Source organism: Epinephelus fuscoguttatus, linkage group LG8 (genome assembly GCF_011397635.1).
Source record: "Epinephelus fuscoguttatus linkage group LG8, E.fuscoguttatus.final_Chr_v1".
Lineage (NCBI taxonomy): Eukaryota > Metazoa > Chordata > Actinopteri > Perciformes > Serranidae > Epinephelus > Epinephelus fuscoguttatus.
Genome location: NC_064759.1, coordinates 26001109 through 26027442, shown reverse-complemented (window position 1 = coordinate 26027442; position 26334 = coordinate 26001109). Strand labels below are relative to the sequence as shown.

The window sequence follows — 26334 nt, the reverse complement described above, 5'->3', positions numbered from 1 at the left end:
GGAGCGTCTGAGTGGGCAAAGCCAATTTATTGCTGGAAATCTGTGCAGAAAGAACACACTGAAATAAAACATGGAATCAGTTCTGTGAAAGTCTCGTCCTCTTTCCAGTTGCCAGCTTTGTCTCAGCGTTCCACCTCTTTTATATTTCACTTTAATTAACAGTAAACAAAACCTGCATGGCATCGCTCCTCAGTTTAATGGTTTTAAGTCTTTTAATCATTTATTTTTGGTCGCATTAAAGTTGTGCATTTTTGGACCGCTACCTTGCCTCTCAGGTACAAGCAGCCTCTGTTGTTTTTCAAACAAATCACTTTTGAAAGCAACCAATCATCCTCCTTCTCCACCGGCATCCGCCTCGCCGTTCCCACCATGACAAACAACCCATGGTAATCACCCCCTCTCTCCCTGTTTCAGAGGACGATTGCATTTCACTAGCAGAGAACCAGATGACAAACGACCATAGAGAGCGACCGCAGCAGCAATGCGTTAGGTAGAAAGCAGATGAGGAGTGGGGGGGGGGGGGGGGCTTACTTGTCTTCACCTGTCCAAGATGACCTTTCGTGGATGGGTGTGTGATTCACAATCCACATCCGCTTCAATGAGAAGTAGTCCGGTGGTGCCACAGAGAAGCAATCTCACACCATCGGAGCTCCCTGAGACCGACGAGGAGCTGATGGGTCTGTGCACGCCTCTGGCTGTGGTTCAGAGAGCTTGAGATGTGTGATGTTATTTCCAGGGCCTGTTTCACATTGGGAGCCCCTTGTGTCCTTCACTTATCTGTTCTCATGGAGGACAAAAGGCCTCAGACAGAAACATGTTGGTACAGAGGAGATGAGGAGGTTTGGATCTGGAACAAGATCTTAAAGAATCCGTTAATAAGTGTCTAGCAGCATCACTCTCTGTCCCGATGTGTCCTGTTCTCATTTTCTTTCACTGCTGCACGACTTTCTCTCACTGAACATGAAAAATGCAGATTCTTCAACAGACAAGCTGTTGTACAAAACATTTGTTATGTCTTCTGTTTCACTCCCACTCCACTTTGCCTGATTTCAGAGCTGCTCTCTGGCAATTAATGGAGCTAATTAGTTTACAACTCCTCAGATCCCTCTGCACTCTCCTGGATGCACTCAAATCGGCTGTAATGGAGGCTCGGGTGGCAGTCTTAGTGAGATACGAACACACTGAGTTTTAAACGAATTTCTGTATGTCTTCAGAAGCATTTTAAATCCCCTCACTACAGGTTAACAGTGAGACAGAGAGGCTGACTTGTAAGTATAGGAGTAGGATATGTTGAATTATATTGGGACAAAACAGTGTATAGTTTAAGCAGAAGGCGTGATTGAAAATTACATAACTTGAGTAGAGCACACAATTTTTAGGTACTGGAGTATTTCCAGTTTGTTCTTAATTTTATATTTCTTCTCTGTTAGAGAAAGCCAGTACTACACTTTCTTTAAATATTATTTTTTTATTAAAGTGCAGCTGAAGAGTGACAGGAAAGGTAAGAGAGAGGGACAACATGCAGGACGGGGTGGAACTGAACCCAGGCTGCTGCATAGGACTCAGCCTGTGTAGGGCGCATACTCTACAGGTGAGCTAGAGGTCACCCCAACACTATACATTTCAATCCACTACTTTTATTGACAGCTAGTTCAATTTCATACAATTTACTTTATTCACAAGAATAATCCACACAGTATTAGCACTACTTTTTACAACTTATAAAATCAAGGAACATTGTGCTGATAATACTTCTGTGTTTTCTGTGTTGTCAAGTATGGTGGTGGATAGCAGTGTTAAGCCCAGTTTCCACCACAAACATCTCTCTTTCATGTGGGTGGGGTTGTTGTCACTCACTGCTATGTCCAGCACTCACTGTATTTCCTCATTACCGCTGACACAGATGGAAATTTGAACCGTGCTTATCGTCCACAGAGCAGGGCTGCACACAGACATTTTCAGAACAAAATAAAACAGGCTGCAGTGAGGGACTTTCTAGATGGGATATTTAAAGATAACAGGTATAGCATGTATGTATGTATGTATGTATGTATGTATGTATGTATGTATAAACACTTGAATATCCACTCATTACTTAAAGTGTATGTCAAATCAAAACTAATGGAATGGTCAAAGTTATCATATGAAGTATTTAAGGTGTGCTGGTGGATTCACGTCGTCAGCTCATACATTGAGTGACATTATGAGTTAATATTACACCTTAAAAGTTGCCAGCAGTCACCCACTGAATTATTCTTTTCTCAGACTACAGCTGCTGCAAGAGGCAGCAAAACATCTTGATATTTCATAGTTACCATCTACTAATAATACTCCTCATAGTATGAACAGTGGTTACATGAGCTTAAAAACCAGCCACACCTCAGTCCTGAGCAGAGTGACCGTTCGCTACTGACCAATCAATGGACTGCAGCATTCACAGCTCCACCTTTTAGTGCCAGATCTGTGTGCTAGGTACACCAACAGAGTGGGGACCAAAATGGGTACGGTACGTAACGGTTCCATTGGTACCATCCACAACTTTTCACAGTGGAAATGGAAAAAAAGCATACCGAACTGAACTATACACATCCATTAACATGCATGCACAGCCAAACCAGCTACCAAAACAAAGACGGACACCATTACAACACTATGTTTTTACATTGCAAACGGTCGTTTGCTCCCATAACATTCCTAATGTCATATATAGAACCTTTAAATGGGTACGACGGGGATTTAGCACTGCACTTCCACAAAAGTGTGACTTAAAAGAGACATCAGCATTGCAGCAGCAGGGGCCAATCCTGCCTTTCTCCACAGTACGGGTCAAGCTGCAAAAATGTTGGATCCTACAATTCCCATAATGCAACTCAGTAGCACCTTTTGTTAGACCTTGCCTGGTACATGACTGTGTGGATAGAAAATTCTTTCTTAGGCCAGGTGCATTAGATCTTTACTCACACTAGTGCCTTTTCCATTAGAGACACTGCAGTCAACTCAGGAGTTCAAAGTGAAATAGGTTCAAAGTGAGCCTTCAGACGTTACACACATAAAAAAAAGGGAGCTGATCCAGGGAGCAGAATGAAGTGTTTCAATATAACATTCACTTTTATGCTATTCACATACCCCACCCGTTGTGGGCCGTTGCTGGCAGAGCCCTTCTGTCTTTCCACCCTCTGATCACTACTCCCTAATTCTGCCACCATTGATTCTTGAACTAAGAACACACTCTGTGTATCACCCTGTCCCTGACACCAGTGTTCTTCATCCTCTGAGAATGATGACACTACCAGATGCAAATACACCAACTTGAGTACCTGCTACAAAGGCATACACCATTCACCATCAGATATACTCTGTTAAGTAAGAAATGAGTTTCCCACAACAGCATATTTCAGACTCCATGTGCTAAGTCCGTAACACAGGCTCTCTGTTAAAGTAGTGAAGTAGTAATCCTCCTGATGAGTAACTACACTTCATGTGTAAAACAGGTGAGATAAAGGATGTATACTTCATCCATCAGTGTTTGTAAGTGATTTGATTTGATTGGCAGGTGTTGATGAGGCCATTTTGAAAATGCTTTATACACTGGCCTCAAGGCTTGAATTTAATCACGTCCGCTTCTGTGTATTATGATCACTGTGCGCTACAGTGCTGCCCAGTCTTAACAGTTTGTCTCCAGCTGTTTTCCAGCTGAACAGGTCATACTCTGACTTATATTGTTTCTTCAGGAGAGAAACCTCCCTGCTGTAGCTGTGTGATACACTCTGAGAGACAGAGAGGTAGCCCTTTGTTTTTTGTGTTTTTGACAGACAGGACCTGAACACAGTGTTGTTATGAATATTTGTGCCTGCAATATTCTCAGCACTGACTCCGAACATGACAATAACAGCGATGGTGATGTTATTAGTTTTATGATTGTTATCAGCTAAACAGAATATTTCCTCGACACCCCACTGCTCCTCCGCTTCTAGGGAAACCGCCTGTTTTGTTGCCGTGGTGATGAGTCCTGGCAGTGATTGGTGGTATGACAGGGCGACTGGAGACAGACAGGAGATCCACCAGGCTCAGATGTAAAAAGAGGAGCTTGAACACTGTGTCTATAAGGATGCACGTATCCGAATCCTCAACTTCTAATTAAGTGAGTTGTCCGTGTGAGCCGGTGGGTCAGACTAATGGTGTCTGATCCGGCACAGAGTCAGCCAGGAGCCACTAACAGGTCCTCCTTTTAGTTTCCTGAATAAAGAGCCACATTTTGAGAAAATGAATCTTTCATAAATTCTCCTTTGGCACAAGAGACTTTTATCTTAGTCCCATTTGCATTTTTGTCACCAAAGTGATTTACATTTTTATAGCATAATTAATAGACAAGAAAGTCATTTACATTTTCATGCTCTGTTCGCCAGCACATTGTCTAGAGCATATCTGATGCGGAGGGACCGGCATTTGGGAATGTGTGGGAGTGTTTGTGAGCACCAGAGAGACGTCTGAGTGTGCAGAAAGACAACCAAACAACATGATTGTTTTAGAGCAAAAAATGTGGAGTAGAAAACACATTGCCGTAATCAAAGGGAGACCAGGGGACGAGGGCTTTCAGGTGCAAATCGACACCAAAGCGTCTTTCACTTCAGCTGGCCCTCACATCAAATACACGGAGGCAGGCCTCTGGAGCAAATTACACCATTTAAACAGCACAGAAGAAAACAATTCAGACAAGTGGCATTCATGTTTCCCAGCCTGAAAAGATGAAAGAGAATAATTCATCACGATTTTGCCTCTGGTCAATGACCCAATTCTGTTAATAGCTTATTATCTTTCCTGATGCATTATGTATACATTGTTAGGAAGCGTATACTGGTAAAAGGCATAACTGTTTCCTCATTAAAAGCTCAACCTTTAAAAAGTGGTTACCAGAGGCAAGATGCATGGTCAGTTAAGTGATTGACATCTCTGACACTATGAGAGAAATGCACATAACATACAAAATGCGTATCATAGACTTAATGTTGTTTAATAAATTCAGAGAACTGTTGATTTGGCATACCTAATATTTTGCATATGGTCATGAGGACATTTTGTACAAACATTTCAAACATTTGTACGCATGAAAAAGGCAATAAAAAGTGAAATATCAGCTCTGACACTGCAGAACAAACAACCACACACTCATTACAGCAAATATATAACACATATTACAAATTGTATGTTATGTAACGCAGTGGTTCCCAACTGGTCCAGCCATGGGTGCCACATTTCTCCATTAGTTCAAGGTCTACGCAGTTTAATCTATTCAGCATCCTTGCGTTTGGCCATGTCGTTGAGCTAGTTTGCTGTCTCTGTTAAGGAGCTGTCCAATAGTCAGTCACTCAGCAGGAAACAGCACTTCAGAACAAACGCTCTGTTCAGGAAATTCCCTGTATCCCAAAATAAGGTGTGTTTTTTGTAAAATTTCGGTCACATTCAGGAGTCACTAGCCCTTTTTAAACAGGAATTGTGCAAATTTGCAGGAAAGCCCAATCAGTCTTCTTTCAGCATTTGCAGTATAAAAGCAAAATCGGGGAGTGCGGCAAAATGCCGCCTACCTACTTTTGTTCATTCAGAATGCGCCTTTTTCGGGGCATGGGGGGCATGAGCAAGTAACAAAACATGTAGCTCAGTGTGTGACGTAAACAGTGACGTGGGAGGGAAGCCACGGCTAGTCCTTCACCTCATTTTTACAGTGTCTGTCAGGTTTGCGTTTCCCTCTTGCTACTAGCTGCTCACTAATTCCTGCTATCAGCTGTTTCCTGTTTATCCACCGCCAGTGGGTCGCACGTGCGGCGTCATCAACAGCTCCTCCCACAAGTCATCAACAGCCCCTCCCGTGGCAGAAGGGCGCCTTGTTCTTTTTAAACCAAAGAGGTTCCGCCAATATGACTACCCTGCGAGGCGGAAAATTGGGCACCTTGGATCAACTCGCCAATCCGGCTCTGTGTGTCTAAATGCTCGCAGCGTGCCGGCAAATCAGCCCAACATTCGCAGAAAATCTGGCAGTGTAAAAGGGGCTACTGGCTGTCCATTCAGATTGGACCCACAACCCACTTTTTAAACTGCAACCCACCAGTTTGGAACCACGGATTTAAAGATTGAATCTTATCATAAAATTGACACTGCGTACAGTCCTGTCAGGGTTAGGTCTGTCCTGGCAGCTGAGTCATTTCTCTTTCATTTGGGGCCCAAAACCTTGCCACGCCTTCTTCGGCAAAATGTCATTCAAATTATCAAATCCTTCAGAGACACAACACGACTACATAGAAACATAAAAGTGCTGGGAAAAAAAAGACACAAATTACTTTAAAGAGACACACAATGACCAAAATAAGACATAAAACAACAGCTAGATATGTAATGACTTCAAAGAGATGAGAAAAACAACAACAAAAAGTGGCTTAACAGTTATAAAGTCTGTGTGTCTTCTCCTACGTAAGTGAGGTGGTGTGGCCTTTTGCATATCTGTGCCCAGGAGCGACTTGTCTCATAGTGCACCCATGATCATCAGGTTCGGTCTAGTTAAACTCCAAGTTGCATAAAAGTAGATTTTTGGGAGCCATGTTTGACTCTGAGCTCAGTGTGACTCCGGCCAAAGCTGGCTCATATAGTGACCGCAGCTTGAGACCCTCCTCGCCAGAATGGACCAGGTGTTCAACCACTAGTCCTAATATTTAAACTTTTATTACAACTCCACAAAATTGAGATTAACTGCAGCTGTGTCCCCAGCTGTATATGTAATCAGATTTGCTGTTTGTGATGAAGTGTTGGATCCAAAACACAAAGAGCGTAAGGGACGGGAGGGGTGGTGGTGGCGGTGGCGGTGAGTGTGTCCTCCTCTTCAGCATCAGATGCAGCAGCCAGGTGATACACACTGTGTACAAAACCCCTGCTGCGACACCACAGTGGAGGCACATGTTTATTGATGTGTCTGGCTGCCCCTGAGTGCACAATATGGCTGAGAGAAACAAACACCAACGTACAGAAAGCTCTCAGAGCAGAGAACAGATGAACAAACAAGCAGACGGATTACTGACTGTTGGTTTTATCTCTCAGAGATGTTTTCATATACACCAGCTACAAACATACATACATACATACATACATAACACAAGGGTTTTTTTTGTATTATTGTTGATATTTGTGTTTTATTTATTGCATTATATATACAAGTGATATAATAGCAATAATGATAAGCAATAGTACTGATGGGTAAAACCCAATAATTGGTATTGGGTAAAGTATTGCACTGATGTTAAATTGACCCATGCTGGTTTAGTATAGAGAAAAGAAAACAATGCTGTGAGTTGTCAGTCATGAATATAACATTTTGAATCCATCACAAAAGCAGCAAGACTTTTTGTTCTGGACCTTGAGTGTATTGAATTGCATGCTCTGACATCGAATGATGCTATAAAATAAAAGTTAAAGAACAAATCTAAAACAGTCTGTTTATCTCCAGTGCATCAGCAGGTAACCATAGTAACTCACAGTGTGCGCATGCAGGGAAAAGATGATTTCATGACTGAATAAAAAATGTGATCGACCTTTTTTTTTTCTTATTTTAAATAAGAAAGGAAATAATTTGTATGAAATATTTCCTTGTATTCTCAACCCAATCACCAACAGTTACGTTGGCCCTGAACATTTCTGAAAACCACTGCTATGTTACATTTGTTATATTCTAGCAGATATGTTAAAACGTTGTGTTTCTCAGCAACTCAATGATGAAGGTGTGGTTGGGTTTAGGCTCATAAAAACACTTGGTTATGGTTAGAAAAAGATCATGTTTTGGCTTATGACACCCACGTTTGGTGGCACAAAAGCTGCTGGAAATGCAGGGATGGGTTGGTGAAAAACACCCAGGTTTGGTGGCTCAAATGCAGCTTGGAAACACTGTGACGTGCCACAAACACTGGTGGAAACACCATGAAGGGTTGCCTCAAGACAACTGCTAGTTTTGAACCATGGTCTGCACATACATCACTTAGAAATGTTGATATGAGACATATGTAACATGCAAATGTAACATATTTGGGCTGATATTCTCGCAATATTGCAGTTTTATCACTGAATGGAGGGATATACATGCTTGCAGTGTGTTATACAGAGTATAGATTAGTACGACAAATCTTGATGGTAAAATGAGCTCATCACCGCTGCTGACGTGCTCTTGAGCAAGGCAGTTAAGGTCCTGCTGGTCCGGTGGGGCTGCTTCCTCATGCTGTGCTCAGTGACTGTGGCACTCTGGTGCTTACATAAAGGTTTTAAAGTTAATCTTTCCTGCCCGTAGATTAACGTCTGATCTTTCAGCACAGTCACAACAGTGAAAGTCACTGATGTGACCTTTGTCACTTGAAATCCCGTCATGTTTCTCAGCTTATCGTGGCCTAGGTGTATCAAAGCCTAATTACATTCTAAAAAAATTACAGAAATACAAAAACAAGTTAAGCTTTGCTTTCAGCATGAGAATACTTTCTTTCCTCATGGCTCACATCCAGGGCTGTAAAGCACCCACTGCGGACACTGAGCTCACGTCCTCTGCAGAACATTGGGAATTTCAACAACCTGGAGGTGTTTTGCGGATAAGAAAGTACACATAGTGAGCATTTAATTGGGTGATTCCAAAATTTTTTGCGTTACATATTCAAATTTGACTCAAGGTAACAAAATGAATACGCAGATAAAGGATTCACTGCTTAATCACCAGACTTCTGAGACATTTAGCCTAGGGCTGTCAAAGTTAACGTGTCAATAACAAGTCAACGCAAATTCCTTTTAATGCCACTCACTTTTTTTATTTACGATTAATGCACCTATGTTCTGTAATTATGACCTGTAGTTTAGGAAATCAGGAAGCAATGCAGCAGTAACATTGTGGAGAGCACAGTCTCACTCTGAAGTCGTCAAAATGCAGTGACTTGTCAGAAACCAATGAAAAAAGGTGTCCATTATAGTTTAATGGCACCCGGTGGCATCAGGAGGAAATGCAGGGGGACAAGGACGAAAGATAAGCCAGCGAAAGTCCAAGTGGGGCGGGCAGAAGGGGTACTGGATGGGTCCAACAAACACCAACTTTCAGATTCTAAAGCCAGACTCTGTTCTTTTTTTCCGAAACCTAACTAAGTGCTTTTGTTGCCTAAACCTAACCATGAGTGGTAGTTGTTGAAGGGAAAAAAATGTCAATTTGTGGTGGTACGTTTACTTTAAAAGAGACTGTATGTAAATGTTAAATTTCCTGTGAAAATGGAAGTGTATTTTGAAAGATGACAATGCATGTAACAGGCAGAACTTGACACAGTGTTCCAGAACATCAACAACCAACACACCCAGGGTGCCTTGCACGTCCATGACACAAACGTCAATATGTGACGAGGTCGGAGTGAGAATGTGTTGTCGTAGATGGCAAGAAGAAACAAACCTCAGTGAGCAGAAATGGATAAAGAATGACAAGTTCAGCCTCAGAGCTCTGCTGATGGTTCTCTCGACAAGACCAAAGTTATTTGCGTTTACTGCTGAATTGAAATGAGTTACCACCAGAGTACAAGCTGCTTATAAAACAGGGGATGTTTAGTTAACATTTACAAGTGTAAAGTTGGGCACTACATGATGTGAGCAATGTTACATTCAGGTCATTATGTCCATGTGTTGTTGCTTATTGGGCTTGAGTTTGCCATGATATGCGCAGAACCTTTGAGATTATTCTGGAGAAAATTCTGGACAGTCTTTGTCATTTTTTTGGATTGTTGTAATAATAATTAACAAACATTTGCATAAAGCAAGAAATGTGTCCACTCCCATGTTGATAAGAATATTAAAAACTACTGGCTTGCAGGAAGTTCACTGTATTCCAAAGTGTGCTTTTTACAAACTTAACACGTTCACTTGGTGTACCCACCAACTGGGAACCACTGATTTAAAGATTGTATCTCGTCATAAATTTGACACTGCCTGCAGTCCTGTCAGGGTCCTGCACAGGACTCACCCAAATTAACATGTGCTAAACAGGAAGAGACTCACAAGGACCACGGAGTATAAAACGATAGTGATTTGAAATCACTGATATTGAGAAATATCCCTTTGAGGTACATTTACAACAGATAAAAAATATGTGATTAATTTGCGATTAATCGTGAGTTAACTGTGGACAATCATGCCATTAATCGCGATTAAATAATTTAATCGACTTACAGCCCTAATTTAGACCTTTACAAAGATAGAATTTATTTACAGCAAATAAAGCAGATCAGTTAAATAGGCTACATAAATATGACAAATTCAAATGAACATTATCACAAACGTGACCAGGCTGGTGCCACAGATACAGTGCACCACTTATCTTTATTTACGTATTATCCAAAGTATTTTCTCAACAGGTCGACAACCGTTTTTAAGTCATTTCATTGAGAAAGTTGTATTGAGCATGTGTGTGTGAGGACTGCTGATTGGAAGATGTGTGTTGAACTTGGCGCTTCTGTCCCTGCGCACTGGAGGCTCTCCCCTCACCGCTCCTCTGTGTTTTCGAGCTGAGCGCTCACACCTGAAGTGACAGGGAGGGAGTGAGGCACGGAGAGGCTCCGAGCTGTGATGACGGCAGCCCACGGAGCTGCCCAGCCTGCTTCTACTGTAAAGCGACTGCAGGGCACATTTGGAGAACTAGTCAGCAGGGAAATATCCAAAGGGAGGGGGACGCGCGCATGTGACAGGCTTTGGACGTTTCCATTTATACCAGTCGGGCAGGGAATTGAATCTCTCCATCGGGAGGTGCGTTATTATTAAAATCACTGGCGACTGGTATTTTTCAAACATTGCACGCCTGCGTCCGTCGCCTGCGGATCGTCACAGCACCATGCGAGCAGGAGAGACGCGCCCTGTGCCATGCTGAACGACTCTCCGACTCTCCTGCTGGCTCTCACAGCGGTGGCCGGACTTCTCCAGCGATGCCAAGGCTGGAGCGACGAAGACCTCCTCCTGCCGCCCATCAACTCCTCCAACAGGTTCCTGGCCAACCTGGAGGTGGACGTGCGCTTCTCCAAGAGGTCCGTGGAGGAGAGCGAAGCCTCGCCCGACGCCTCCTCCCTGCAGACTCTGTCCCAGTGCAACGTGAGCGTCCAGAGACTCCAGCCCACCTCGCTGGTGGCCCGCTGGGACAGCAGCTTCGGCTTCCAGTGTGATGTGCTCATCTACACCACCAACAACCACGGAAGGGCTTTTTTCTCCGCGTCTTTCAACAGGGCGATCTCGCCTGTCGTCATCGAGCATCTCGGGGTCACCGGGGGTCAGCAGGAGTTGAGGCTGTGCGTGGGCTGCGGGATGTCCCGGTACCGGAGGTTTGGGCAGGGCAGGTCGAGGGGCCAGCAGACCGGGGATCAGATCACTTTCTGCTGCGTGGATTTCAGCCTCGACGAGCTGAAGGGGGACAAAAGTTGGAGGCTGAACAGAAAGCCCATCGAGTCGACACTTGTGGCTTGTTTCATGACTTTGGTCATCATTGTGTGGAGTGTTGCTGCTCTCATATGGCCAGTCCCGATCATTGCAGGATTTCTGCCTAATGGGATGGAGCAGAGGAGACCGAGATAATTAAAATAATCTTTATTATAATTAGCCTGTGCTGCCTATACTATAACTGTAGCCATTCAACTGTTCACCTGAATGAATGATTCAGCCGAATGCTGAGCTTTGGAGAACTTTTTGATGAGATGCTTTAGTTTTGGGGGTCTTCTTTAACAGTTATTAAAGCTCCTGCTCATTAGGACAACCAAGGTAAAGTATGATGGATTATACTAGCCAATAGTAATCTATACTGGGACCAATGTGTTTTGTATACCCTTGTAGGCCTTCCTATAGATTATGTCAGCGTAAACTGTGCAAACTTTTCTCTTTAAACAGTGTTTGTATAGTTTTTAATCTTTCTAGAAAGTTTTTGCCTTATCCCATGTGTAGGACTTTTGCACTGAAAACTGAACTTTGAGGTGTGCCGTCACATATATATAACCTATAGTCATGTTCAAAGTAAGTGTAATAGTTTTTTCCAATGCGTTCTGAGAAATAGATGTTGTTTATGATTGACATAGAGAGGGTTTCAATAATTATATTGTTAGATTTATAATGTCAAGTTCAATATGCGTGCTTATTTGTATTCATGTTCCAACGGTTTCAATGAAAATAAAATTGATTATAGGCTATATCTCAGATTCTCTCTGACCTGCTCTCTGTAGCCTAAATCAGTTTACTTCAGGCTTATGTCAAGTGGACACAGCATGTGATCAGAAGATGAAAGCCAACACTGTCAAAGCCTGTGGAAAATATGCACTCAGGTGCCAGTTTATTAGGTACACTAAGCTAAAACTAGTCTAACTTCATGAGGTTATATTATTCAGTTTCATTTTCATAGAGAGGTGTTGATTCAGCAGTGTGATCATTTTTGAGGATGTAGTTAGTGTTACTGAGTAGATTCTGTTATGTACACTACCCTCATTGATGTAAAAGGGACGGACAAAGTCATAGAAACACCCAGCACAATACAATTCAACAGCACCACAAACTGCTCCTCCAAAATGATAATTAAGTTATTTTAACATGGATGAGGTGCACAAATGCACAGATGGACACTGATTTTTTTATCATCTCATACACTGTATGAATGCCTGGCTGTATGACCTAATGCAGCTTTAGTTATACATTTAGCTCACTTCAGATTTTTTGATCTAAGGTGTAGATGTGGAATTATTATGTAGTCTACTTCAGTGTCAAAGTCAAAGTACTCTCTTTGACAATGGCCTATTTCAGAGTGTTAAATTATTGATGCAAAATGAGCATCAGTAGCTGGTTCATCTTAATTTCCAGCAGTTCTCAAAGGGCTCATGATCACACTGCAAACTGTGTAAAATCTGTATTAGTATAATCTGTCAGGGTGCGGTCAGCTCCGTGCTTCCTCTCTTTTTCATGGTTAGTGTATAAATATTCGGAGAGTTGCTCATCATCTGTTAAAAAGGGTTGTGTTAGTGGTGTTATGTTAATATTTCCAAACATGTGGGTTGCTTTGCTTCTCAGAACTAAAAGTTTCACCACATACAACCTGCCTTTTTTTAAAAAAAATTCATAGGAGGAGTGTAGATGTGCTGCTGTCATGAGACTTTATCATCAACAAAACTGTGTGTGACTTGCTGAGCTGCCCGACCAGTTTATAATGATGACAAATTCGGAGTGGATGTTTATCAGTAAGAATTAGCTTTGAACAGAAAGCACATAGATCATTTAATTTCCCATGACAAATACACTCAGCTGGCAGGTTATTAGGTAGGCCTACATCTAATAAGTAATGTCGTCTAAAACAACAGCCCTTCAATAAATCCCACCTTTCATTAGAGCTGTAAGTGGGGTGGACAAAATAACAGGAACACCTCTCAGTGTATTTCAATGCAGTTCAACAGATGAATGAACTGTAAAACATGGTATATTTTGTCGGCTACATCTGTTTTTATTTAGGACACCTTAGTGGACCTTTGTGTCCTCAATAGAATCATTGTCATTATTATTATTATTGTTATTTTTTAAACTGTGTTTACTGGGTTTTTCGAAAGACCATAGTTAAAGAAAGGAGCATATTGTACAGATGCACATACATGTATAGTCTGTCAGTTATAGTTGTTGTACAATAAAAATTTGAAAAGGTGAAGAGTCAACAATTTAACTGAAATACCTCAACAACAGGAGAAAAAAACAAACAAAACCACACACACACACACACACACACACACACACAAACACACAAACAAAAAACCCCAAAACATCAGTCAGTGGAAAAAAAGTACATGTCAGGACCCGCAGTACCAAACCCACCTGACACTGGTTACACAACCCTCACTGTCAAATATGTAGGTCACTCTGAGAGAACTTAATCCTTTTAACATATTGAAAAAGGGGACCCCAAGTATTGTTAAATTTATTGTATAAACCAAAAGCTGAGTGCCACATCTTTTCCAGTCTGATAAAATATAGGATGTCCCTTATCCAGCGAGTATGAGAGAGAGGTGTAGTTGATTTCCAGGTGATCAGTATTTGCCATCTGACCAATAGGGTTGTAAAGGCTATAACATCCTTTTGGGGCTTGTGAAGGAAAGATGGTGTTATCATTATTATTATTATTATTATTATTAATATTATTAGTATAATTAATAACAATAATAACAATAAATAATAATAATAATAATAATATGGTACCTCTGGGTTATTTGTAGTCTGTATTTATAGACTGGCTAATTAAAATAATAGTATATAGGCTTTTCTGTGTGGACTTTTCAAACTTTAATAATATTTTTAATTGTAATCAAGTAGCTGTCAATTTGTAGAAATCAATTAACTATAGAGATAATAGTTTATTTTTATTTTATTTTATTTTATTTTATATCACGGATATTATTAATAAAAATAATAATAATAAATCAGTTTCAGCAATGCATTTGAAGGAATTATTGCAGGACTGTTGTATTTTTATTTTTTTATTTTTTGAATATGTGAACCTCATAATCTGGCAGGTAAAGAAACATAACATTACTTAAAAAAATCTGTAATGGGTATCTATTCGAGTTTATGTTGAGTTTGAGGCACTATAATTTCTCATATGGTACCTCTGGGTTATTTGTAGTCTGTATTTACAGATTGGCTAATTAAAAAATTAGTATACTGTATAGGCTTTTTTGTGTGGACTTTTCAAATTGTAATAATATTCTTAATTGTAATCAAGTAGCTGTGAATTTGAAGAAATCACTTAACTATGGAGATAACAGTTTATTTTTTATTTTATTTTATATCATATCACGGATATTATAAAGCGCATGAACTCTGTACCTGCCAAAATGGCGGACCCGGCCACGCCTTTACATTACCTGGAGCGTGAACGCTCCCTTGGCCGCTGACACAGTCACACTTACAGGAAGTGGTGGAGTCATGTCTCATCAACTCCAAGCTGAGCTTCACGCAAACCAGAAGAAAATGTGGCGCATGAAGGTTACAGCTGTGGACGAGAAGAAATGAAATACACGCAGATCTGCACTGATTTCCCTCCGGATCAAATAAGAGTATCGTTACACTGTGGGACAGCATGTCAAGAGTCACGCGTCTGATTTTCCTTCTTAGGCTCATCGCCTTCACTGTATCAGGTACGTTTTAACTTAATCATTAACCAGCAGAGTCGACTGACTCTGAAATGCTGATGAGGTCTGCTGTTTAAATATGGACACTGATTATTCCTCAAATTACAGGACAATGATTGCAGGAACTAACATGGAGGTCTCATCAGACATCATTAGGCTGTGAAGTATTTCTAAGCTGTTGTTATTGTGCTGATTACTGCTAAATATGGCTGTTGATGAATTGCAGGGATCTGGATGGCTGTAATGAGCACATTGATTAGTTATGGCAGAGTAAATGATGTTCAAGCTCAGGATCAGGACAAAACTGAAACAAGGGCCCTGTGGTGTCAGTGTGGAGCTTTTGTTGTTGACTGGCCTGAGCGGTTTTCTGTTGTTTGCTCAACTCAAACCTCATCACCCAAAAGGCTGGCAGAGCTAATGTGATGTGTCATGTGTCAGATGATAGGTTAGGTGTCTGTTTTGTCCACTTTGGATATACGCATATATATATATAGAAAGAGAAATAATACAGTGTAAACCAGGATATGTGAGACAATAGAGTTGACTCCAGCAGCTCATCAGGTGCTGGTGTGTGTGTGTGTGTGTGTGTGTGTGTGTGTGTGTGTGTGTGTGTGTGTGAACATAGCTCTGTTTGCTCAGTACAGGCTTGGTTAGTCATAGAGGGAGTGAAGCCAAGCTGTCTGCCTGAACACATTAGTCACTCTGACTTTTGTTAACAGTGAATAAAAGCATGTATTTAATATTCAACTTCTTCATACTCTGATTTTCAAGTGGTGATTTCATGGTGTTATTCAGCACTGGCCATCTGGTGTTTTTCTTACCAATGTTTCTCTCTTTTCTCTTAATCACTTTCCATTTCAGGGGTCCAAAAGCTGAACGTCACCCCTGAGAGAGGCACCACCTTCAACATCAGCAGTAGTCAGGTCAAAGGTTGCAAAGTGTGCACCGTAGCAGAAAGCTCACGACAATGTCACCCATCCCTTCTGCTAGAAGACAACACTCCTGTCTCACTGGAGTTTGAATGCTCCAAACCTCAAGATGTATTCAGCGTGGAAATTGTGCGAAATATAGGTAAATATATAATCACTGAAGGGAAATCTAATCAACTTGCTGAATTACTGCAGTATTGGTGGATTTATTTGTCTCTAATATCTCTTTGCAGATTGTAACACAAAGTCTTGCAACGGCCGCATCGTCCAGGCTGACTCTGGCTCACTTCCCTTCCTGGATTTTAACCGCAAGTTCACCTGGAACCTGAAGGCCTTTGCACAGGAAGCATTCAAAATAGACTTCGGTAACACTGGTCTAAGACAGATTAAGCCATCTGAGAGATGTCCAGACAAACACAGCTACACCCTCCAGGCCTTCCAGGCAACAGGGAACGTGACCGTAGGGAAATACTGCAGAACGGGGCCTGTCAGTAGCGCTCAGATACTGAATACAGGCAGCTTTTCTCTGGATGTCCCAGCAGGGCAGAAGCTGCAAAATGGCCAGTTTGATGTGTCTGTCGGGGAGGAGATCAAATGTGAGTTTAAAATGTCTGAATAATCTCTCATGTCTCGTATGTTAGACATCATTTTCTGACTGTTGTGTGTCTTCTTTTCGCTCACAGCCCTTGCCAAAATTACGCTGACGTTACCAAAAGGGACCTCGACGTCAGAGCTGCTTTCTCCGAACTACCCAGAAAGTTTTCCCGATGATGATGTGATGGAGTGGTACTTTCAGGTTCCGGACAAACACAGGATATCCGTTCAGTTCCCAAATCTCGAACAGCCGCATTGTCTGAAGAAGCAGATAGCGGTGGAGTACCACAGCAAAGTGAGAGGGGCGTCGGTGTTGAGACTAATGGACCCCCAGCCAGTCCAGGAGCACGGAGACTTTGCCCTGAAACTGAGGAACTGCGAGATGGACAGAGGACATAGTGGCTCTCCTGTACTGTCGCTAAGCCTCAAGGTGTCGTCCACATTTACAGGATTGCCAGGTTTGTGCATCAGTTTTAACTTTTTATGTCTGCCAAGGTAGTTATGTATCCATCCCTGTTAAAATCATATGTTATACATCTCAAATATTTAAGCAGTAGATGGAGCCAGGGAAAAGATATGATTTTCTGAATGCTCCACATAAACCTGAACTAACTGAGATGTAGGCTTATTTCTAAGGATTATTTAAAGTGTCAAATGTTTATTCAACTGAAATTTAAAGCTGCTATAATCAATATTCTTATTTCAACAATGGATCAAATGACTGTGTAAGGTGAAAGATATTGCTTGCAGTGATAAACCCACCGAGAATTACCACCTGACGCCTCATCTCATCTCATCTAGTGAGCATTTTAGCATCTGTTAGCTTATTTTGGTTTTTCTTGTCAAGCCTATCTGTACTGTGTTGGTTCACTCTCACTGCTCTCATAGCATTGTTTTTGGTTGCAGCAGGCAGCTGTTGTCAGCACACAGGTTAGGTTGTCACAAGTTAGTGACAAGCTGGTGAACATAGTGGAGCATTTAGCGGCTAAAGAGCCAGATATCTCACTCAGGAGTTGGTAGAGACCGAAAAAAAATTAGATAGAAGAGTGTGTATATTGACTAGAATCCTGTTTACATTTGGTCTTAAAATGCGGCTTGGTAAGCTGAATGCAAGTGGACATCCGAGACATGTCACCGTTCACACCTGGGTCGATCATGTGTGTCCAGCTTACCATCTGTGTTCAGATTGTGTTACTGCCTAGTCACTTACGCTAGAAGATCAAAGGTCCCCACACAGTTAATATGTCAACTGTCTCATTCAAAGGGCAAAACGATGGACTTTCATGGGACACTTTGTCCAACTTGTTGTAAAATGAACACGTTATAAAGTGTTAGCGTGATGTCACAAAAACAACCACCACATCCTGCATTGTGACTAACTTTTTGTTACATCCTTGTCAAGGACGCAAGGGCGTAGGCTTCATTTCAATACTGGGGGGACACATATGAAACGAGTGGTTCGGGGTGCCTCTGCCAGAAAAATTTGAGTATCAAACAATTAATTTCCTGCATTCCGGTATATTTGTATGCACCAGTTTGTGGCTTTTGTGCATCCGTTTATGGGGGAAATGTTTTTAATTGTCAAAATCAAAGTCCTCTGCTACTTTCATGTTTGTATTGGGGTGGACAAATGCACACATTCTAACTATTGAGGGGAATGTGTCCCCTCAACACATTCTCACTCCAGCTTTGTCATATATCGATGTTTGGTCATGGACTTTCCACGTCCAGATACAATGTGCAAGGTACCCCGGGTGCGTTGGTTGTTGATGTTCTGGGATGTTGTGTCCAGTTTTGCCTGTTACATGCGTTGTCTTCTTTCAAAATACACTTCTGTTTTCACAGGAAACTTACCGTTTACATACAGTCTCTTTCAAAATAAATGCATATGTCGGTACAACATTGCAAATTGACACTGTTTTTTTTTCCTAAAACTACTCACACACCTGGTTGGGTTTAGGAAAAAATAATAGGGTTTGGCTTTATAATCTTACAGGACGTGAACACTGCTCTCCTGAGTGAAGGTTTGTGGTTGATGGACCCATCCACCACCCCTCCCACCCTAGCCCGACTTTTGCTGCCTTAATTCTCGTTCTTGTCCCGTCACATTTCCCCGACACCGTTGAGCGTCGTTAAACTACAACGGCAGTCAGCCACCTATCATGCCAACATAAAAGACAGCTTTTTTTGTTGGTGTCTGATGCCACAAATCACTGCCCAAATGCCAGATTTCAGCAACTACAGTGTGAGACTGGGTTCGTCTCCTGCGTTCACCCTCAGAATCTACACAGATGTGTCCTGTCACAGCATCAGGACGCATTAGTGTTTACACTACAGAAGATACGTGGTCAAATGTGTCCTTGGCAAGTGGTTTGAGTGATGGGATCACAGTATGTCCTCTGGTTGTTTACACTTGTGTTTAGCGCTGTCTGCTTGTGATATGATCACCTTTTTAAAACCAAGTGCAAACAGGTCTTACACTCCCCAGGTGGACAGAAACTCGACTCCAAATGGATACTAATATTGCTTTGTGTCTCTTGGGTGTATGTTTGCTAACATGTTCGCCACGTCAGTTTTTACAGCTTGCTCTGCTGTCGCCAAGTGGTCAAAAAATTTTAATATTGCTGCTTCAAATTAATACTTGAAATAATTATTAGTTAACAACAAATCCGTTTCCGAAACAGTTAAGTCTATTAGTCCATTTGTGCCAAATTCTTTATTTGACAAAGATATTAAATGGTTTTAGGAGAGTTCAAAAGGCTGTTGTCCCTACATATTAAAGAAGGCTAATCTTATCATTTTTAAAGCTGCAAATGTCCAGCAAATGTATCAGGTTTCAAAGTATAACAGAAAAATATCTGTGCCCAGTTTTATCCTGTTTATAAATGAAAGTAGTTTTTGGGCACAGGGGTAACATAAAGAATGGTTCAGTGCTGGTGAAGGCTTTGCTGCTCATAAAATAGTTAAGAGGATAATGGATGTCTCCTCTGCATGTTGTAGCAGGCATGTGCTTACTGAATATAAATAATCTTCATTTTATGTTATTGTGTCATGCTACAACGAGGGTGCAGTTTTATTCGTCAGGTGTTTGATAGAATTTCCCACTTTTCTGAGACAACTTTAGTGTGAGTGAGTAATAGACCAGTGACGTGGGACTCGCAGCGTTTATCTGAGCCCTCCGGTCTCAGGTAAGGGGAGCTCTGAGATTGCCTCACCACTGAGTCATGAATGACAGCAGCAGCACACTATTAGGAAACACTTCCTGTAACCATCGGGAAATCTCATTCATCTCTATCATTCAAATCAAATTCAAATTCCTGTTCGACATGGTTGTGATTTGAAACGCACGTGCCCACACATTTGCATGTGTGTGCTTGTGTGTGAGAGAAGAGCAAACAGAAGAAATGCTGATGTCTTATTGTGCTGTATTCTGTAGTGACTTGTACAGTGGATCTGAGGAAAATAAAGGGCCTCTCTCTGCACATCGAGAAGTTGAGACCGAAATCTGACTGCAGGATGAAAATGAACTCGACGCTGAAGGAGACAATCACGGTCACATCGAAGAGTGTGCTGACTTTCCAGAACTGCTTTCCTGAAGATGTAAAAGTCACCGCCACGAGAGTCATAGGTAAATTCAGATTTAACTATTTAGTGGAGGCCTGGAAAATAAGCCTTGAATCATTTTCATTTCACTCTCCATACTTGGGTTAATATATCATATATCCTAACAAATATGACTGAAAACATCTGTGGCTGAATAACATCGCATCTTACTCCAGACATTTTTTGTTGTTAGACAAAATAAGACCTTGAAAGTCATTGAAAAGTCTTTGGAGCTGACATCCAAGTGAAATTCGGAACCCTGACTTACACTATGTAGCCTAAAATAGTTAACCTCATACTGCTGGATGCCAGTTTTGTCACTCCACAAGTTTTATTGTATGTTTCCATGGATTTCTGCATCACCTAATCAACATCACATTCCCTCTTTGTATTTTGTATTGTGGCTTAAAGGGTCAGTTCATCCAAATCACAATTAAAAATATATATTTTTTCTCCCTTAGATTGAATGCTATTCAAATAGTTTGATTTATTTTTGTCATGGTTTTGAGATCTGTCCCTGACATTTCTGCTTCCACCCCAAAACAGTGGAATGAATGGAATTATGCTGTCACCATTTCTTTAAAGAAACGGTGTCCCTGTTTATCCGGATAGTTCAGTGTAAACAGTTCTCATGGAGACAGTTTTTAAGACAGGGCCTGACCTAGCTCATTCAGCACCCTAGGCAGCCTTTCCTGCCCCTAACATCTTTATTATTATCATTGTTTTTATTATTATTATTATTTAAGTGCCCCCTCTGGGTGGCCCCCTGCCTATGTCAACTATAAGAAGATCTGCCACTGCTCTAGGCCGAATTTAGTTTCAGTTCAGTTTCTATTACTAGAAGTGCAAAAGTGGTTTTTTTGTAGTTTTGGGAAGCAGACCCTGTCATTGCTGTAGCCCTATAAGCAGAAATTCAGTTTGATTTCCAAACCTCTCTTGATTTAATCCTGTACTTTCATGTCAGAGTGTCGTCAACTCAAAGATTGCTCCAAGACTCCGACCCGTCTGTCGGTGCCTGCCCTGCCGACCTGCCTTCCCGTCCCTCTAAGCAATGTGACCTGGACTCTCCGTCCTAGTCAGCACGGGACCGTGGAGCTGACCTCTCCCACTGGGCCCCTCAAGCAGTGCCTACCTGGGAACCGATGCAACGACAGCATCATTATCAAAGTGGCCGAAGATGACGGCACTACTGTGGGACACTTCTGCCCGCAGGGAGCCATACAGAAGATCCAACTCCACACCAATGTATCTGTCACTCTTTCCGGCACGAGGGGTAAAGCACTAACAACAAGCAAGTATGTGCTGAACGCCATTTTGAAAGAGGAGATTTCAGGTAATGAGAAACTTCATTTGAATTAAGAAAGTATAAAAATAAATGCATGCATTTCAGTGATATTTAATAATCTTCTGTTTCTAATCATCTGCAGAAAGATACATATTCACTATATCTCCAAAGAGGGACACTCCTGTCCTCTTGGCTTCTCCTGGTTGGCCAGTAGGAATGAAGTCTTACTCCACCGTCTCCTGGATCATCTCCGTTCCCCCGAAGATGGAGGCTCACCTGATGTTTGCAAACCTCAGCCAGCCCAAGTGCAGCAACCGCCACACCAACATCAGGGTGCAGAGAGTCGGCTCCCCGGAGGAGGAATACAGCCGCAGGGAGGACGAGGAGGCCGAGAGTGAGATCACAGTCTCCGACAACTTCTACCTCAACATGTCCAACTGTATGCCCGAGAGTGGAGGGGGACACTTCAGCGTCATCATACAGATCACCCTGCAGAAGAGCATAAGTAAGAGGACATTCTGCAGTGTTTCCTCAGTCTACATTATAGCTTTGTGTTAACTGGAAGAACAGATGTGGGAACAGACTTGATGCTTTAATGAATCACACTGGCATCTCCAAGACTATTGTATGTGGTATGTAGAGCCATGCTAACAGCTGAGCTTGGTAGTCAGCAGTGTCGGCCATTTTGGCCCACACAGAAATATCTGAACTATTAGATTAATTGCCGTAAATTTTGTGCAGATATCATAGTCCCAATATGCTAAAATTTCAAAGCCTCCAAGACTTTAGTTGATGACCAAATTGAGTCCAAAATCCAGGAAATGAGTTAACATTTAAGCGCTTCCATTTCCCTCATTTCAATGTAAATGGGTTTGCCATATGCGTTTTTGGTTAGATGCCTGAGATAAGGTCTGTGGTTAACACGAGCTTAAGAGACTTTAATGTTTTATTCTATGATATAGAATACGTCTGTAAATACCGCATTTCTGAATCCTGAAGCTTTTACGTGTCTTAAAAAAGGAAGATGCTCTGTACTCCAAACATGGCTTTTTTTTTCTTTTTTTTTACTGTCTCATTGTGGTGGTGATGCAGTTATACAACTGTGGTGTTTACAGGCTCGTTTATAGCCCGCAAAGTCTAAGGGCTGCTGTGAAACTTAGGGCAACAAAAAAAAAAAAGTTTATCTTGGGTGCATCTGTGCAATGGACTTCTAAGACAGGACAGCAGGGGAGATACCCGCACGCTAATGCAACTGGGCTGGACAGCCACAAAAAAAGGTTCACAGGCTGAAATTAATGCAAAAAAAAAAGTCAGTTTGCTACTGAGTAGCACTGATGATCGTTCAGAACTGATGGATATCCTAATTTAAATTGACTTTTTTTTTTTTTTTTTTTTTTGCATTGATCTTAGCCTGGGAACATCAACAGCTTTCCAGGATTAAGCAGAGGAAATCTCTGCTCGTAGCTAGGCTAATTTATACAATGTAAAATGCCATAGGCTGGCGCTAATAACGTTAGCATGTTGTATTTGTTTGGAAAACGTGTTTAGTGTGATGGTTGTGGTGAATGGTGTGAGTTGTAATGGAGCCAAATTATGTGCTGTTACTGTTGTTACATGTTGCTGTCGCCCCTGACTTTATATAAGACAAAGGAATTATCGCTAGACGCTAGGCTAATTTATACAATGTAAAACGCGATAGACTTGTGCTAATAATGTTAGCATGTTTTATTGGTGGGGGAAATGTGTCCAGATAAAGACACGTGTTTGTCTGTCAATGCTGCGATTTATAGTGAAGCTGATTTGTGTTCTTGTGTTTGAATTTGTCTCTATTAAGCCATATTTAATGTGTGTTTTGAATCAACTAAACTTTACAGCACTTAACACAGTCCTCCACCGCCAACTAGCATTTTGGATGTGTAACTGCAGAGTGACACAGACACACCACCGTAAAAATAATGTGCAGATTGTTCCCCCCTCCTCCCCCCCATGACTAATCGATTAGTTGTAGATTATATACGACTTTAGGTGACCAAGATTTTCCTGGGTTGATTACAGCCCTAGTGATTCCCAACAGGTCCGGCCACAGGGTCCAGATTTTTCCTTCGTCATTAGTTTAAGTCCCACTCCGTTTAATATATTCAGTGTCATACTTGTGGTTTGCCATGTCCTCAAATAGCTGTGCATGAGTCACTCACTCTACATCTTTTTTTTTGTTGTTGTTTTTTTTTTCTTTTTTCTTTTTTTTTTTTTACAAATTTTACATGCAGATCACTTGCGGCCCATTCAGAATGAACTCGGGGCCCACTTTTGGACCATGACCCCCCAGTTGGGAATGACTGTGATAGAGATTGTTAATTAAAGGTTGTATCTATTGGTGTTTTCTCTCATTCAGACCTTCTGCTGACTATTATCCTGAGTGTGGTGGCCGCTCTGCTGGTCATTTTTGTCATCGTGCTGGTAGCGGTCTGTGTGGTGATTAGGTGAGTGCATCTGCGTTATGTTTTACTCTTTAGATTTTATGTGTGTACTTTATGGGCAGGTATTTTTGTCTTTTCAAATAGAGCATTTGTGGGGGAAAAAACAAGTTATTCAGTAAGTAAAGAAGTAGTCTCTCAAAAAATGTCATGTCTGCCTCAATCTGCTAGAGATTTCCTCCTTCATTTAAATTTTTTGTAGTTATAATGTAAAAGTTTGATGCTGTATTTAACTCGAGCTGTCATCGTCATGTCTCTCCTGCCAAACAGGAAGAAGAAGAAAAAGCTAAATCATGAAGTGTCCATCTACAATCCAAATGGCATCAGCTTCCTGCCAGGACAAAACGGCTTCCCAAAAACAGATGAGGATGAGTACCATGTGTATGAGTCCATTGAGGACACGCTGGTCTACACAGACCTGCTGAGAAAGGGGGCAGAGATGGGCATCTACAGGGAGTTTGACAGATGCCAACCCGTCTCAGGGCACAAAGACTCACAAAAACCACTGATCTCTAAAAACACAGACGAAGACGACATGCCAGTCGGGTCTTACCAGCAGTTTCAGGGTCCTCCGCTTCCCGTCAGGCCCCCGAGCCACGTCCAGTCCCTGGTGGACAATGTGATTTACCAGACTGGGGACCAAAGTGAGGAAGAGGAAGAATCTCCGAATCTGGGGCCCCGGCTGGAGCCAGAGGGAGGAAACTGAGGAGAAGATTGGATTCAGCTTTTTGCTTTTCTCTCGACCTACTTGAACTTTGAGATATTCATTCCCTGGCATCTTTGTGATTACCTGCCTTGCAAGAAAGCGTTTTTCTCTTGAGTGTAGTTTTGCACCAAAGCCAGGAACACAAAACAACCCTGCTAAAACCTGCCTGCAGCTGTTACCTTGTTTTATCTCAGATGAAGGCAGTACATAACCATCGTCTTTATGCCGGTTTTGCCACAATGAAAAGATTTTGTGTTACATTAAGGCAGAGAATATTCTTCATTTGGAGAGATTTTATACATATCGTGGTTGTTTTAATAGGAGCAAACGTGTGTGCTGTTTACGTGTTGAGGTTTTCTCTTTTTTTAACATAAACTGGAGAAAAGAGAGGACTCCATTGCTGTTGAAAAACACTGCGCTTTTATAGCATCATCAAAACATGATGGTCTGATGATGGTCTGTATTGCAGCAGATTGCAGCAGCAGTGTATGTGCGGGGAGAAATATGTTTCTATTGTTTATCACCTGATATGGAGACTTCAAGATACAGTGCCATTACACCATAAACATGCCATACAGAGAGGACAATACACTCCTGTTAATACATTTTAGGATCTTTGAGTTGTTGCTTTTATTCCTTTTTGGACCCACACTTTTGGGAATCTTAAGACTGATCTGCTGCTAGCTGAATGATGTGTTTCTCTGGTCATTCAGGGGCTTTTTAGTTTTTTTCATTATCATGTTTTCATTAGAAATGAGAATCAGGAGTGAAAGCCCATATTTTAGGATGATTTTTTTTTTTTTTTTTTTGAAGACCACAGACCCTTTCTGACCTGAAGCTACAATCCTTGTACACACTTAATTTCTGTCAGTCAGCAGAAAGTTACTCGCAAAGCAATGTCAGTATCATTGTTGGTTAAATGAATTGTGTTATTAATAGCAGATAGCTTTTAAAAGAGAGACTGTGTGAGTCATATAATTTAATGTAAGTGTGATGAGTGCTCGTGTGTTGAAAGGTCACGATACAAACCAAGTCTTAACTAAGTTACAGTCAAGTACAGGTGATGTGTTCTGTTTTACATTAACTGGAATAGAAAACAATAACAGTTTATTAGAATCGTTATGTAGGTTATTGATTTCAATATTAGGTTGAACAAGAAAGTCACAGAATATTAACTTATCTCATCTGAGTAAAACTGGGATTTAAGTTTTATAATCAAATGTGTGAAAAGACTGAATAAATCCTGTTGTTTATCTTATAAAGCCATGTCGCCTCCTGCAGTTCAGAAAATGAACGGCAGAGGGAAGCAAAGTCAAAGGAAATAAAGTGCGTCCTGTAAAACAATGCCAGAACTCTCTGAATGTGAAGTTACTTTTGTTTACAGCCATGTAAACTATGAGCATGAATACTTCACAGTGACTGACACTGAGTGTTAGAGAGACTGAGATGAGGACATAATCTCTATAAATGCCCTGCTGCTGACATCAGTGGATGTCCATGGAGACGTCCAAACATGTTGATCTGATGTAACCCTTATTTGAGTGAGTAAACTATTAAGAGT

General features: G+C 41.4%; 2 protein-coding genes across 2 annotated transcripts; both read left to right on the top strand.

Moving 5' to 3' along the window:
• Positions 1-10393: 10393 nt before the first annotated feature.
• Positions 10394-12883, top strand: LOC125893222 (transmembrane protein 158). Its single transcript, XM_049583783.1, has one exon. The coding sequence runs from the start codon at positions 10906-10908 to the stop codon at positions 11605-11607; it is 702 nt and encodes a 233-aa protein (XP_049439740.1). The 5' UTR covers positions 10394-10905; the 3' UTR covers positions 11608-12883.
• Positions 12884-14931: 2048 nt separating this feature from the next.
• On the top strand, positions 14932-26118 carry LOC125893198 (CUB domain-containing protein 1-like). The gene is made up of 9 exons (XM_049583750.1): positions 14932-15188; positions 16044-16253; positions 16345-16707; positions 16795-17163; positions 20142-20333; positions 21273-21641; positions 21736-22098; positions 23986-24073; positions 24338-26118. Exons 1-9 carry the CDS (start codon positions 15131-15133, stop codon positions 24771-24773), a joined length of 2448 nt encoding a protein of 815 aa, XP_049439707.1. The 5' UTR covers positions 14932-15130; the 3' UTR covers positions 24774-26118.
• The last annotated feature ends 216 nt before the right edge of the window (positions 26119-26334 follow it).